The following is a 13,969-nucleotide window of genomic DNA, read 5'->3' as shown; positions in this document are numbered from 1 at the left end:
TCCAGGGGCATCCCTGCCCCTCCACAGCCTACCCCGTGTGCCCTGGCTCCCTCATGGGGCATCCCTGCCCTGCCCCAGCCTACCCCGTGTGCCCTGGCTCCTTCATGGGGCGTCTCTGCTCTGCCCCAGCCTGCCCTGGGGTCTCCGTGTGCACCCCCTGGTGGGGACAAGCAGGTTGAGGGATGCAGCACTTCCTGTGCTGTCATTCAACCTGGGGAAATGCCCACATTTCAAGGGGCCGGGTCTACCCTGGGCCACAGCTCTTCCCCACACAGCGGTTCTGCTCTTTTCAGGTTGGGTCTGGACTCAGCCGGGACCTCAGTGTGCACCGGTTCCTGTTATGGTAGCAGCGTTATCAGTCCCTGAAATGCTGCCATGCCTCAAGCCTCTCTCTCTCTCTCCATCATGTGATCTTCGTTAAATGATCAACTCTTGGGGGCTTCGGTGTCCCCCTGGGAGAAGCAGGTCCATGTAACTTGCCATGAGGTTGAATCAGATCGATGTAAAGAACACAGGTCCCCCGCCTGGAGCATGGAATCTGTGTGACCGCCCCATCCCTACGGTGGCCTTTGCTGGGCGACCGTGGGCAGCTGGAAGACGGGGTGCAATTCCTGAGAGAAATGGGAGGGAAGAGGCGGGAAGGGCGGCGGGTGCCCACTTCCGACACCAGCTTTTCTAAGCAGGATCTGTCCTTAGAGCGCCTGCTAGGTGTGTCTCTTTCTGATTGGAAGAGATCCAGCGACACCTATTTAACCCTAGGGGGCTTCACTGTCGCCCGGAGTCACCAGTCGGGGGCGGGCAGACAGCTGTGCTAGGATCGCAGCGAGGTGCAGCCAGGAAGCGGGACAGCATCGTCTCTCAGCTTTGCCTGCTTCCTCACGCTTTGTAAAGGTGTGTGAGGAAAGCAGAACACGGCTGCGGGGTCCAGCCGCCCCCGGATTCTAAACACAGTGCAGGCAGGGCAGGCAGCAGTTTCGCTTGCTACGCCACGGCACCAGCCCCCAGGTAATTTTTAAAAGTGTGTGCATCAGAAGACCTTATCCACATACTAAGGAGACAACCAATAGAGAGAAAATATCGGGAAATCGTGTATTGGATAGGAGGCAAGCATCCAGAGCAGGCAGGGAATCCCTAACACTATACGACCTCGTCAAACAACCACATTCAGAAATAGGTGAAAGACCGGAAGGCGTTTCTCCAGATACACCGCGTCCTTAGCACGCGAAAGAACTCAACCTCACAGCAACAGGTGCTTGCAAATCCAGACTGAAGCCAGCCGTCCCCTCACAGCACTGTGAGAGCTGCCCTTGGCATACAGCCTCGGGGAGCAGGTGTGGAAACCAGAATCCTTGTCCACTACCACGCTCATGTCCGGCGGCACCGCTGTTGCAGAAGTATGGACGTCCTGTATCAGCTGGCCCACCGGTTCCACTTCCGGGAATTGTTAAGTCGAATGAAAGTGGTGGACCCTCCCACTCAGCACGTTAGGAAACGAGGGTAAATGGTTCTCTCGCTCAAAGGCTACTGCTGGCTGCACGGCCCCCATGTGCACCCCCAGAGCCCACCTCAAGGGCCCTGTTCCTCCCCGGGGAACAGGGGGCACTTCTGCAGAGCTGCATGTCTACAAGGTGTGCAGAGTCGCAGACCCCGTGTGTATTCCCTGGAAGCCAAACATTCAGCCTCTCCCAGCCACGGCCACAAAACAAATCCGATGCCGAGAGCTTCAGAACCACGCCTGGGAGGCGGGCGCTGTGCCAGCCGTCTGCCCGCCTCCGCCTGCCCGTCCTGTTTGCTGGGTGTCAGCTCAGTTCACCACGTTGGAGGTGGCAGCATTCTGAGCCCACTTTGTCACGAATGCTTCCCAGTTCCAGAACCCCTTTCTCGTCCAAATAAATGTGGTTAAATTTAACTGGCATCGGAGAATTCCTCCACCCCGCCCTACCCCACCGACCCCCCCGAGCGGCTGTCCCCAGCAGGATGCAAATTTCTACCCCAGGAACAGGGAGCCAGCGCCAAGGTGCTCACCGAGGCCTCTCAAGTCTGCAGGTCTTCTAGGCGAGCTGAACTTTTCAATTTTTTAAATTTCTCTTAAGGGCAATAAGGGAGTTTTTTTGTTGTTGCTGTTTGTTTTTAAGATTTATTTATTTGAGAGGCAGAGTTACAGAGAGAGGGAGAGACAGAGAGAAAGGTCTTCCATTCGCTGGTTCACTCCCCAGTGGGCTGCAACAGCTGGAGCTGGGCTGACCCAATGCCAGGAGCCAGGAGCTTCCTCCAGGTCTCCCACGCAGGTTCAGGGGCCCAAGCACTTGGACCATCTTCCACTGCTTTCCCAGGCCACAGCAGAGAGCTGGACTGGAAATGGAGCAGCCGGGACTCCAACCTGCCCCCACTGTAGGCGGTGGCTTAGCCCACTACGCCACAGCACCGAAGCCGACCTTTTGGATTTGTGCTCACTTCGTGTCCCAGCGCTTTGACTTTTTTGAAGCAACTCTTTTTTGCTTCCATCTCTCTCCTCTCCCCTGCTTTGACGTAGTGGAATGAGCCAGGGGCTGTCAGACAGAATAGAAGTGGGTTCAGAGTTGATTTGCATTCAACAGTTTGAGACCAGATTGAATCCAGTTAAAGGCTTGGGGCTGGTATTTTTTATTTTCACTTATTTAGGGTCTTTTTTTAACCCAGCTTTCGTCCTGTGGGAGAGCATACAGTGCCTCACCGGGGAGTGTCAGTTCGCACAGGTCCCATGGAGCAAGGCTCCGTAGATGGATGAGGTCAGCCCAACCAAGGTCAGCTGGAGGTGCAGTCGCCCCACCACATGGTTTTGGTTTGGATAAAATCACCTATTTGTGGGTACATTAGACGGGGAAGGCACAAAGATCTTCAGAAAAGCAATAGGATGTATTTTAACTGGTGCTCGGAGACACATCAAAGACTAAACGAATTTGCCTCCTAAAACAAAACAAAGTTGCTTTGCACAAACCCAAATAAAATGCTGAGCTACACAGGAAGGGTTTGTATGGCCCTGGACTGAACAGACCCCCGACACTACCTGGATTTCTCCACTTCCGTCCTCTGGGAGAATTGTGCAACACTAAGTTACGGTGTAGCTGCAGATAGAGAATTGTGCAACACTAACAGTTAACGGTGCAGCTGCAGACAGCTGATGGATCTGCCACACAACCCTGCAGACTGAATGAGGGTGCACAAGTTGCATAGGGCTAAACTCATTTGGGGTCCCTGCTGCATGCCCTGAGCTAAAGCCACAGAGAAGAGTGGTCCTTGTGGGCACTGAGAGGTCACAGCCACGGCCACGGCCAGCCTGCAGTCAGGCGCAGTATCTAGGGGAGGTCCTCATTGTTGCAACCATTGCACCAACAGCTGGACTGGCGGAGCCTTCCTCTGAGCTAAGAAAGACTCTTCTGCAGATCCTGCGTGTTGTGGAAAGGCCACAGGACTCCAGTGAACAGGCTAACACCTGGTGAATTTCCTCTGTGTCTTTCTCTAACCTCCAGTGAAACATTGCTGGTCGTTCCATGCTACCACCTTTCCGTGGCCTCACTTTGACAGTGGCGAAGACCACAGCCGTTAACACAGCAGAGCTAGTGACTCCTTGAGTCGGTTTACAGGGAACTTCGCTGGGAGATCACGGGTTAATTCTCACTTGCACTAAAAGCTCAGAAACGTTCCGGTCAGGATTGCTGTTAGTACCCAAAAGACATGGTAAACCTTAGTTTAGTTAACATGCTATTTATCATGTGAAAATTTTTTAAAAATTATTTATTTATTTTATTTGAAAGTCAGAGTTACACAGAGAGAGGAGAGGCAGAGAGAGAGAGAGAAAGGTGTTCCATCTGATGGCTCACTCTTGGCCACAACACCCAGAGCTGTGCCGATCTGAAGCCAGGAGCCAGGAGCTTCTTCCAGGTCTCCCACGCAGGTGCAGGGGTAGAACCAGGCTCCCCCAATTTATAGCTCGGAACTTGTTTGCCCTGGGGCACCCTGGCCCTTGCTGATGGTGAGCAGTCATCACCCAGGGCGAGCACGCTGCGTGCTGCTCCTAAGTCCGTGTCCTGGGAGCTGCAGGGGGAATGCAGGTGCACGGGCAGCCTCCCTCTGTGTGGCACCAAGAGGACCCCACCGTGAATACAGCCAGAGAGGCAGGTGCCCCGGGGACCCTAGAGCCTCCTTCCTCCCTGGAGGGGGAGGTGTTGGCTGGGGGGGCGAGCCCTGTGCTAGGTCTCAGTGGAGCTGGACTAAAGAAAAAGCATGGCTGCTCCCCCATCACACCCTGCTCTTTGTTCCCCGGTCGCTGTTAGAGGAGGAAGACGAGCGTAGCACACATTCTGCTTCTTGGATAAAAGTGTTCGCTGTGTTCTGGGACAACATCTGAGCATTGGCAGGAGTTCCAGGGAGGCCCCTGGGTTTCTGGGGCTGATGGGTCCAGGCCACCTGTGTGCGGGCGCCCCCTGCTGGCCCACCTGCTCTTCACTCTCATCCCTAAATTCTGGCCACAGTCAGCAGTGCACTTGTGCAGGCTGCCCAGTGGCCTTGGATGAACAGGGTCCCTGCCTGGAGCAGAAAGCTGCTATGGTCTCCATGTGGTTGACCCCACAAGGACTCCTGTGTGACACGCTGGGTCCTCAGTGAGGTGACTGAGAGGTTTTTGATCTGTAAGAAGTGGGACTTTTTTTTTTTTTTTTTTTTTTTTTTTGACAGGCAGAGTGGACAGTGAGAGAGAGAGACAGAGAGAAAGGTCTTTCTTTTGCCATTGGTTCACCCTCCAATGGCTGCCGTGGCCAGCGCGCTGCGGCCGGCGCACCGCGCTGATCCAATGGCAGGAGCCAGGTGCTTTTCCTGGTCTCCCATGGGGTGCAGGGCCCAAGCACTCGGGCCATCCTCCACTGCCGTCCCTGGCCACAGCAGAGAGCTGGCCTGGAAGAGGGGCAACCAGGACAGAATCCGGCGCCCCGACCGGGACTAGAACCCTGTGTGCCGGTGCCACAAGGCGGAGGATTAGCCTAGTGAGCCGCGGCGCCAGCAGAAGTGGGACCTAGTGAGAAGTCAGTGCTGGGGCACCTTGCTATCAGAAGAGCGTCTTGCAGTTCTCACGGGGCCCTGTGCTTGTTCTTGGGAAGGGGATTGGCTGTGAAAGTCCAGCTCCCACCCTTCCGCCTTGACAAGTGATCCCTTGTCCCACATACATTCCCGCCGTTGGACTCCAGCCACCACAGGGGTGGCATCTCCAGTGTGGTGAGTTCTGTTTATAGTCAGAAGACAGGAAAGGACCAGCAGAGAGGACCTGGCTGGCTCAGTATGGGATTGGTCTCCTGGGCATGACTGGCATCTTTGTCCAGCAAGACCAGCAGCTCTCATTGGCTGAGGCTCCCTGCTCGGGTTGGGGCGTGGTCTGAGTGTTCCCCAAGGGGCCATTGTGATGGAAGCTTGTTTTACATGGTGGTGCTGGGAGGAGGTGGCTGAACCTTGGGGAGAAGCATCCCAGTGGGCTATCCTTAGGTCACTGGGGGTGTGCAGTAGATTTTGTGTGGCCCGTTCAGTTCTGCATAGAGGATTTCTACAAAAGGAACAGCCCTGGTGTGTGTGTGTGTGTGTGTGTGTGTGTGTGTATTCCTGCATCTCTCTCCTTCATCAACACATGACCCTTTGTTTGACACCTGCTCCTGCCATTGCCAACCATTTTTGCCATGAGACCCTCACCAGCACCCAACGGATGCGGGCACCTTGTCCTTGAACCCCCAAATCTCTGAGCTCAAGCATGTCATTGGCAGGTCGTTGACTTTGTCAGGGGACAAAAGGCTAACGCACGCCCTGGGTTACCAGGATCTACTTGTAGGTGATGGTATCGCTTGCTCATCAGGCCAGGTTATGGGGAGCTCTGTACAGGGGCTGCTTTGGGTCAAATTTATCACTCAAGTGTGGACTAGGTTGAGACCAAATTTAGTTTACAATAACAATTCTTTCCCAGGGTCATCCCCTCTACCTTGAGAGGTTGCCCAAGACCGTGGGCACAGGTGACACCACCATCCTCAGTCTTGACAATGAGTCCATTTGACCTCTGCTTAGTGCCCACACCTCAGTGTTCAGTGAGGTGGGTGACTGTTACATTTCATGTTTTGTTATTCCAACTGCAACAAGACCACCCAATGTGCAAAGACAGCTACGCGTGGGTACTAAAAACTTCCCAGTGATCACAAAGTCAGAGCAGGGTGTGACGGGGAGAAGCCATGCTTTTTCTTTAGTCCACGCAACCCCTGCCTCAAACACCTTCTGAGATGTTCCATGGCAGCTGCCTTTAGTTCCCAGGGGTCTGAGCATTAAAGCCTGGGACGTGATCGGAGGCTGGGAAACAGAATAGAGCAGGACCAGGCACCACTCCGTCCTGCTGCTCCTGTGTGGCCCTGTGCAGGTGGCGGCCTCCCTCCTGCTCCAGGTCCTCAGGGTGCAAGCAAAGGAAACGCTTCTCCCGCAGTGCCCAAGTGCCTCTGCAGGACGCTCCCTTTGCTGGAAACCTGACAGCCACAGAGGAGGGAATAGAGGCCCAGTGCCCCGAGTTCCTGCTCCTTACAGTTCACCAGGATCCTTCTAGAAGGAAATAGGACGGCTATCGTCAGCTCATTCCACGTGGGAGACGGAGGCTGAGATGGAGTGCTGAGGTCGGTGGTTCGGGAAACTTGGGCAGCTGCTAAAAGGGGCGGCCTGGTGGGATCATCATGGAAGGCTTCACAAGCCACAGTCCCGAGCCTCACTGTGCTCACGACAAAGGGAGTGGAATCCCACGCTCGCCACGTGAGTGCAGAGCACGCCGTCTCCAGGTGATGGCCTGAGTCACTCCAACATGTCTCTGGGCCCCAGGAGAGAAGTCACGTGTGGCGTGGGCTTTTGCAGTGTCTCAGTGTCACTGGTCTGCATCCTGCTTGGGGTCGTGCATGTCAGACTCGACAGGAGGGGCTGCGGGAGGATGAGGGGTCTTAGGTCTGTCCCCAAGCACGGCTCTCACAGCACAGGAGGGGCTGCACCCTCCTGGTCACGACAAACACTCCTGCGAGGCACTCGGCTCTCAGCTCCACCCCCCGCTCTGTGCAGACACAAGGGGCTCTAGACACCGCCCAGGACAGGCTCCCTGGTAGAAAGGGGCCTGGCGACGGCACACGGCTGACACCGATGGAGTCCCCACGGCTCGGGTGCCTGTGTAGGCCCTGGATGTGTGAGGATTCCCTGGCCCACTCGACGACTCCAGGAGGGGCTGAGCAGCAGAGAGCCTGGGTCTCCGGTGGCCACAGGGCTCTGAGACTCTGTCCTTGCTGGTGGCCTGGCACCTGGGGTTCCGCAAGACTAATCCACTTCAGGGCAGGACAGCCAGGCCCTGGGAGGTGGCCAGCCCCGGGCAGCACACACCTGGCCAGGGGCTGGAGCTGTGCCAGGCTCATTTCAGGACAGGAGTCTCTGGTCACATGGGAACTGAGTGTCCCCACGCCCCCTGGACAGCGCTATAAGTCCCCGAAGGCTGTGCGTGAGGTGGGACGCCAGCACCGCTGGTCCAGCCCCACAAGCTGCCTGAGCACCCGCAGGTTCTGCTGAGCCTCCTGAGCTGCCGTGGGGGTGAGTGCTGGGCCCACTCCACACGGGGGAAACTGAGGCACGCAGAGCTGTACTCCTGTGGGCAGAGCCAGGACTGAGCGCTGGCAGCCAGGCCTCGGTCATGGTACGGGGCAGTCAGGTGGGAGACGCCATGGCCTCACTGGGCAGCTCCCGGCACACAGGGCCCACATGGACAGGTGCCGGGGAGGGGGAGCTGATTGAGTGCTCCTTGCCCTCCTGCTCCCGCCCCGCCTGGGCTCAGACTCAGCCTGTGTCTCCTGGGCCTCACCTGGCTCCCTCCCACCTGCAGGGTCCGGAGGAGGACCCCCACCACAGCCCCTCCCCACTGCTCCCGGTCCTCCTCGGGGTCCTCCTTTCTCCTTCAGCTCCTTTGAACCCCCAGCCGAGCCGCAGTCCCAGACCTCAGGTTGCAGATTCCTGCCCACCCCCTCCGCAACCTGGAAGAGAAAGGGGGGCCCTCTTACCTCTGGCCCATGGTGGCCAGCTACCCAGAATCCCACAGGCGGCCTGGGTCCTCTCACTTCTGCAGTCTCTGTCCACCCTCCTGCCACAGGGGCCCTGCTCTTGACCTCTTGGTTGCAGCTGTGGCCCTGAGACGGCCAAGTGTTCTCTAACCCCTCTGGTAACCTGGCTGCCTTGGCTATCACCCCACCTCCGTCGCACCTGGGCCCGTGACCGTCTTCCTGTGCCCCCCTCCCTCAATCTGACGCTGGGAGGTGCAACCCCCTCCCTTTGCCCAGAACCCTGCACTCTGCCGTCCCTCCCGTCAGGGCGATGTCCCCGTGGTACCCACGTACCCACTGAGGATGGGGTCAGCGGGCTCACTCTTGGCCCCAGTCTCACGCACAGCTGATGCTCTGCAGACCTGGGCTCAACACACCTGTTGTCAGCACACCTGGGGCTTGCTGGGGACACCAGGGCTAGGCCACTGAGTGGCCATCAGGGGGCTCTGCCCATGTGTGGGGCAGAGACCCCAGACTCTGCTCAGGGCACGCACAGGATGGCTCCGGGGCTGCGGCTCCAGGAAGGGGCTCAGTGAGCGCATCCCCGCCTCTCCTGCAGGGAGTAAACTCTCAGGGGACGGCACCTGCTGTACTCAGTGCAGCTGGCCAGAAGCGGGCACCTGTGCTCCCCAGCTCTGCCTGGTCGGCTGTGGTCCTTGCTCAGCTTCCTAGCATGCCTGCCTCGACTTCCTCACCTTGGAACAAGGACGCACAGGACGCGGCTCGTGGGCAAAGGCGATGTGTATGAATGTCTCGGGGACAAGCGCTGTCCCCGTGCGGCTTTGCCTTCCCACGCACCTCCATGAGGGCTTCGGCATGACCATCCAAAGCGAGGACACAGGTGGTGCTGAACACCACTCTGTGTGTCTGGGACTTTCAGACTCCTGTAGTGGTCGCTATAGAGCATGGGTTGTGAGACTAGATGCCAGCCCCCTGTGGGCTGCCAGAGCGCCACCACTCTTCCCCTTATCTGACTGCATCCTGGCGCCACTTCCCAGTCTCCGGCAACCGTGATCCCTCTCTTCTTCCCCAAGTTCAGTTCTGGTCATTTTCACAAGCAAAGAAGAACAGGTGGCATTTGTCAGGCCGAGCCTGGCTCCTCTCGCCTGCCACAATTCCATCCACCTAGATGCAAATGAGACACTTTTCTTCTTCTGTAGAGTTAGTTGAATAATATTCTGTTGTATACACACCACACTCCATTTATCTGTTTATCTAGTGATGGCCACTTTGACTGATTTCATGTCTTGGCTGTTGCGACTACTGCAGCAATGAACAGAGGAGCTCAGGTACAGCTTTGGAATAACAATGTTGTTCCGGTTATGTACACACACCCCAGTAGTGGGACTGCTGGATCATGTGGCTGTTTCCTTTCTATTTTTTTAAGAAATCGCCACACTGTCTCCACAGTGGCTGCACTAATTTACATTCCACCAACATGCATAAGGCTCCCCCTTCTCCACATCCCGGCCAGCATTTGTTACTCTGTGTTTTTGATGCTGGACGTTCTGACAGGGGTAATGTGATATCTCACTGTGGTTTTGGTTTGCATTTTCCTCAGGGTTAGTGATAGTGAGCATTGTCCAAATATTCATTGGCCATTTCTATTTCTTATTTTCAGAAGTGTGTATTCAGCTCCTTTACCCATTCCTTTATTGGACTGGTTGCTTTGTTGTTGTTGAGTTTTTTGAATTGCTGATAGATTCTTGATGTTAATACTTTCTTGAAGAAGTCGCTGCAAATATTTTTTCCCATTCTGTCCAATGTCTCCCTCTGTTCACTGTTTCTCTTGCTGCGAAGAAGCTTCTGAGCGTCACGTAACCCATCTGTCTCGTTTTGCTTTTGTAATCTGCACGTTTGAGGATCTCACCCAAGAAATTTCAACCTAAAACAATGTTTTCAATGGTTTCCTCCGTGTTTCCTCTAGCATTTTTACAATTCAGGTCTTACATTTAGGTCTTCGATCCATCTTGAGTTGATTTTGTATATGGTGGGAGGTAGTGATCTAACTTCATTTTTGACAGATGTATATCCAGTTTTACCAACACCATTTATTCAAAAGACTATACTCTCAGCATTGTATGTTCTTGGCACCTTTGTCAAAGTCAGTTGGCTGTATGTACTGGATTGATTTCTGGGCTCTTTATTCTGGTCTATTTGTGTACATGCTGATTTCTCTGCCGGCACCACGCTGTTTCAATTACTCTAGCTTGTAGTGTGCTTTGAAGTCAGGTATTGTGATGTTGCCTGCCTTATTTTTTTCCTTAGGATCACTTTAGCAATTCTGAATATTCTGTGGTTTCATAAGAATTTTAGGGTTGTGTTTTCTAATTCAGTAAAGACTGTATTAATATTCTGAAGGGGATTTCATTGAATTTGTGGATAGCTTTAGATAGTACCGACATTTTAATAAAATCAATTATGTCAATCCATGAACATGGGATACTTTCCCACCTTTTGTATTCTCTAATATTTCTTATATCAATGTTTTATAATCTTCACTGTGGAGATTTTTGCTTCTTTGGTTAGTTTTACTCATTGGGTGCTTTGTAGCTATTATGAATGGAATGGCTTTCTTAATTTCTCTTTCAGTGAAATAATTATTGGTGTATAATAATGCTATTTCTCTATATTAATTTTTTATCCTACAACTTTACTGCACTGGTTTAACAGTTCTAATACCTTTTGGTGGTGTGGTTAGGTTTTTCCATATAGACATAAAGTTACATCATCTACAACCATGGATAGTTTGAGTTTCTCTTTTCCAATTTCAATGTCTTTTGTTTCTTTTTTCTTCTGAATTGTTCTTCCTAATGCTTGTAACACTTCACTCAATAGGAGTGATGAAAGTGGGCATCTTTCTCTTGTTCTAGATTTGAGGGGAAATGCTGTCAGTTTTTCCCGATTCAGCATGATATTGGTTGTGGATTTGTTAAGATATTAACATTAAGGTATGTCCCTTGTAGACTTCATTTGTTGAGAGTTTTTTATCATGAAAGAACATCGAATCTTATCAAATGATTTTCTGCCTCTATTGAGATGGTCAAATGTTTTTGTTTTCAGTCTGTTGATGTGATTTATTATATTTCTTTGTGAATGTGTGAATGTTTTGATGTGTTGTGTTTTCATTTTCATCTGCTGCAAGAAAGTTTTTCATTTCCCTTTTAATTTTTTCAATGATTCACAGTCACTCAGGAGTATGTAGCTCAATTTCCATGTATTTTCAGAGTTTCCATTTTTCTCTGCTGTTGCTTAGTCAAGATTTTTCCATTGTGATAAGAGAAGACACATTATACGATTTCAATTTTTAAAATTTATTGAGATGTGATTTGTGGCCTAACATATGATGTAATCTGGATAATGTTCAAGTGCTATTGAGAATATAAATTTTGTAGCTCTTTGGTGAAATTATCTAAAATATCTGTCAGGTCCATTTTCTCTGTAGTATAGTTCAACTCTGTGACTTTCTGTCTGAGGATTTGCTCATTGATGAAAGTGGGTTGATGAAGTTCACAACAATAATATTGCTTTCCATCTTTCCCTTAAGATCTAATAATATTTGCTTTATATATTTGAGTGGCCCTGTTTGGGTGCATACATGTTGACACCTGTTATATCTTCTTGCTATTTAGAATCTTTTGACAATATATAGTGACTTTGTCTCTTTTTACATTTTTAAAGTCTGGGCTTTTAAACTTATTTGTATGTGGAGGAGGGAGAGATACAGAGAATGAGCAAAGGAGGCAGAAACACAGATGCAGAGACAGCTGCTATCCACAGGCTTATTCTCCAAATGCCTTCAATGGCTGGTGGCTGGGAGCCAGGAACACAACCCAGGCTTCCCTCTTGGATGGCAGGAATATAGTTACTTGAGTCACCACCATTGCCTCCCAAGGTCTACATTGGAAAGAAACTGGGTCAGGAGCCAAAGCCAGAATTCTTTTGCATATTCTGATATGGGATGCAGGTGCCTTCAGCACTACAAAGAACACCCAGTGCCTGTTGCATCTGATAAGGGCACAGCTACTCATGCTTGCTTTTGGTGTCTGTTTATAGGGATGCCTTCTCCCATCCTTCTCTGTTAGTCTATGTGTGTCCTTAACAATGAAGTATGTTTCCTATAGGCAGCAGATAGTTTGGTCCTGGGTTTTTATATTCCTTTGGCCAGTTTATATCTTTTTGGTTTTAGAGTTTATTGAGTGACACAGAAAGAGAGATATCTTTCAGCTGCTAGTTTACTCCCCAAAATTCTGCAATAGCCAGGACTGGGCCAGGCCAGAGGTAAGAGCCAGGCACTCCATCTGGGTCTCCTACAGATACAGCAGTGTCCTAAATACTTTAGCCATCACCTGCCGCCCCCCGCAGGATGCACATATGCAGGTTATTGGATCCAAAGACAAGGAGAGACTAGATCCTGGGTACTACAATATGGAACGTAGGCATTCCAAGCAGTGGCTCAACCTGCTGTGCTACAATGCACACCTCAGTCTATATCTTTTGACTGGAGAATTTAATCCATTTACATTTATTTGTTAATATGGATAGGTAAGGTCTTATTCTTTTGCTGTTTTCTGATTGTGCTGTATTTCTTGTTCCTTTCTATCTCATTATTTATCATTGTTGGTGAACAGCATTGTGCAGAGGTGGCTTTGATCCTTTTCTCTTTTCTAATTTGTGTGCCTGTGTTATAAGTGAGTTTTATTCTTTTATGCTTTTTCATGGATTGTAAAAATCCGTTAATCACCACTTGTACGTCAAGTCTGGTTGGGATGAATTCCTTCAGCTGGTGCTTCTGAGAGAAAGATTTATTACGCTCTGGTCTGTGCAGGACTGCTTTGCTGTTAGACCCAGCAGTGCTCCAGGTGGGCAGGTGTCATTTCTTCCCAGACTTGGAATATGACATCCCCTTCTCATTTGCATGGTGAAGCTTGTGTTAGCCGTCTGCTGTTCCTCTGGACTGAATTCCCTTATGCGTCATTTGTCACGAGTGTGGCAATCCCTGCCCCTCTCTCTCTTGCAGGACGATGCCGTTCTCCGCTGTGTGGGGTCTCCTCCTGCTGGCAGGCCTGTATGGCCAGGTGGCTGGCTCCAAAGACAAATATCTTGAGGAGGAAGGTGCATCCCAGCCTGATCTTCAGGACCCAGAGATTCCAGCCTGCCAACAGATTTACCACAGCATTGCTGATGTTTTTTTAAACTTGTACCGAAACCCAAAATTCTGGCCAACAGACACCAACACCTTGTTCTCGCCAGTGAGCATCACTGCTGCTGTTGCCACTCTCTCCCTGGGGACCAACGCTGACACTCAGACTCAGGTCATGAAGGCCCTGGGGCTCAACCCCCAGAAGGTGGCCAAGGCTCAGCTGTACCAGTGCTTACAGCAGCTGCCCTACATCTACCACCAACCAGACATCCAGCTGCAGCTCACCGCTGGCAGCTACCTGCTCACTGACCACACCCTGACACCGATAAAGCCGTTTTCTGGGAGCAACAAGCTGTCCCACTCAGAAACCATCACCATGAACTTCAAGGACCCTGAACGGGCTCAGCAACAGATCAGCAACTATGTGGAAAAGGAGACCCAAAGGGAAATCATGGGTTTGGCCAAGGATCTTATGACTGATGTGGATTCTCTCATCCTCAATCACATTACCTTCCGAGGTAAGACGGAGCGCGGCCTGAGCTGGTTCTCATGAACTGACCTGGATACAGGCTCCACTGCGAGTGCTCAGCCTTCCCTGACAGTGTACTATGGAGGGTGGTGGGGCGTCTCAGCGTGGCCTCTCCCACTGCACACACACAAACCATGGTGCATTCTCCACAACCAGACAGGATGCCCCAAACCCTTCTGC

General features: G+C 51.9%; 1 protein-coding gene across 1 annotated transcript in view; it reads left to right on the top strand.

The window, feature by feature from the left end:
- LOC100358221 (alpha-1-antitrypsin-related protein) overlaps positions 1-13,969 on the top strand; it is a 48,757-nt gene that overhangs the window by 29,698 nt on the left and 5,090 nt on the right. Inside the window, exon 2 of the mRNA XM_089322547.1 lies at positions 13,138-13,778. Within this exon, the coding sequence (XP_089178673.1) occupies positions 13,142-13,778 (637 nt within the window). The 5' untranslated portion in view covers positions 13,138-13,141. The remainder of the gene's footprint in view (positions 1-13,137; positions 13,779-13,969) is intronic.

This window comes from Oryctolagus cuniculus, chromosome 20 (genome assembly GCF_051225735.1).
Source record: "Oryctolagus cuniculus isolate XC-2025 breed Fujian yellow rabbit chromosome 20, ASM5122573v1, whole genome shotgun sequence".
Taxonomy (NCBI): domain Eukaryota; kingdom Metazoa; phylum Chordata; class Mammalia; order Lagomorpha; family Leporidae; genus Oryctolagus; species Oryctolagus cuniculus.
Note: the sequence above shows the minus strand (reverse complement) of the source record. Positions and strands in the feature narration are given on the sequence as shown.